At 39.8% G+C, this 1,770-nt stretch overlaps 1 protein-coding gene across 1 annotated transcript in view; it reads left to right on the top strand.

Annotated features, from left to right (window-relative positions):
* The window catches only part of LOC119593004 (kinesin-like protein KIF3A), a gene marked incomplete in the record, with an annotated part of 23,998 nt that overhangs the window by 12,871 nt on the left and 9,357 nt on the right, over window positions 1-1,770 (top strand). The window contains 1 exon segment of the mRNA XM_037941894.1: window positions 1,268-1,393. Coding sequence (XP_037797822.1) covers window positions 1,268-1,393 — 126 coding nt within the window.

Genomic DNA, 1,770 nt, shown 5'->3' with positions numbered 1-1,770 from the left:
CCTGTCAGTCACTCAAGAAACAGTTCACAGGACATTAGGACAAACACTGTGCTCATAGAAAATAAAAATAAGGTATGATAGCTTACTCAATGATATCAGCTAAGTTCAGGGTACATGCAGTGTACATTCAAGAATCTACCCTGGTAGCCTCTCAAACTGCAACCACGCCTTGTGCATCAGCTCTGTCAGCATTTTGTACATGGGCACATGCACTGCCCACTTTAGTATTTGTGTTGTGTTTTAGTTTTTTTGTTGTGGCATTATGGCATGTATATCATGTTGTTCTAACAGCAAGGGTTGAAACAAGATAAGAAATAGAATGAAAATATTATAGAAACCCCAAAAATGACAGATTGACCTATGCTTATGATGTGAAAATGGTAAGCACAAAAGTCAACTCATCAAACACTGGTAGTAGTCATTGCTGAGGGTGCCGAGCAAGGTGTTAATTCATGAATAAGCTACATAAGGCCCAGCAGCAAATATAACCAACCCTACAGAGTTCAACTGATTGATTGCAAACACTGAAGTTTAGCTTCACACCTTATAAGAATTGAGAGTGTCTTGGGTCAGCTACCTCAGTGACCCATCCATTAGTCAACAGACTATATGTGATATAGCCTAGATTCTTGTTCTTAGCTGGATGTGGAGGGAAATACACATAAAGTTATGGGGAATAGGAGAGGGCTGCCAATTGCAAAGCATGAAGAGTACAAGGAGAGAAGACCTGGGCCACACATAATACCCAGTGTCTGCTCAGAGTTGAACTGAAAGCAGACCGATTGCCACTAGATGAACAGTTGGATGGGTGAAAGAGCACAGATTAAAAAAAGATGATTGATTGTCCTGCTGGACAGTTAGGGCCTTGAGAGAACAGAATTCAGAGGTTATTATGAAAGGATCCATCAGGGCCTCCTGTAGGACCACCCCATTGAGGAAGAGGATGTAGGAGGAACTACATGGAAAATGTGCCCTGTAACATCCTTGGGTGGCAGACAATTTGAAGCATGGGATGAGAAAGAAAGTACATATATGTACTGCTTGTAAATAATCTTGAATGACCCTTGCAACTGCAGTAGGAGCATTGAGTTGATTCCACTTGATAAATCTGAGTAAGCCATTATCCCTGATCATAATAACCTTCATCACCAGACCTCAAGGAATCACAAAACAATACATTTCAAATGTTTTGCGTATAGTTACATACACCTGTAAGTATTTATCCATAGATATGAGATGCAAGTTCATCACAAGGCTAACATTTCAGGACATGGTTGAGCGTTACGTTCACTGGAATGAGGACATAGGGGAATGGCAGCTGAAGTGTGTTGCTTACACGGGGAACAACATGAGGAAACAGCTGGACAACGGTGATGCAGAAAAGGAGAATCAGGTAAGCATGATTGATATTTCATTCTTTTGTAGAAGCTGTAGTTTTGCACTTGAATGATTTATACTCTCAGTTGTAGATTTGACTCTACAGGAATGATGTTAGGGAGCTTTTGTGGTAATACATTCCTGTAAAAAAACATACTGTGAATGCTCTTTAGAGTATAAATAGATTCAAAACATAAATGAGCATTCATTTAAATGCTGTGCCATGGCTTAGATTGAGATTGAAAACATCTTAGCATAGCACAAGTGAATCCTCGTAGATAAATTGGTATTAAAGGAAATGGATGTATATTTCCAGTCGTGAAAGCTTGTGCTTAAGGTCCAGCCAACTCATGTTTAACAGCCATGTATTGCAGGTGGTTTCCCTGATGATAA

The sequence above is a fragment of the Penaeus monodon genome, chromosome 31 (assembly GCF_015228065.2).
Source record: "Penaeus monodon isolate SGIC_2016 chromosome 31, NSTDA_Pmon_1, whole genome shotgun sequence".
NCBI classification, from domain to species: domain Eukaryota; kingdom Metazoa; phylum Arthropoda; class Malacostraca; order Decapoda; family Penaeidae; genus Penaeus; species Penaeus monodon.
The sequence above is the reverse complement of the archived record's forward strand: the minus strand, read 5'-3'. Positions and strand labels throughout refer to the sequence as shown.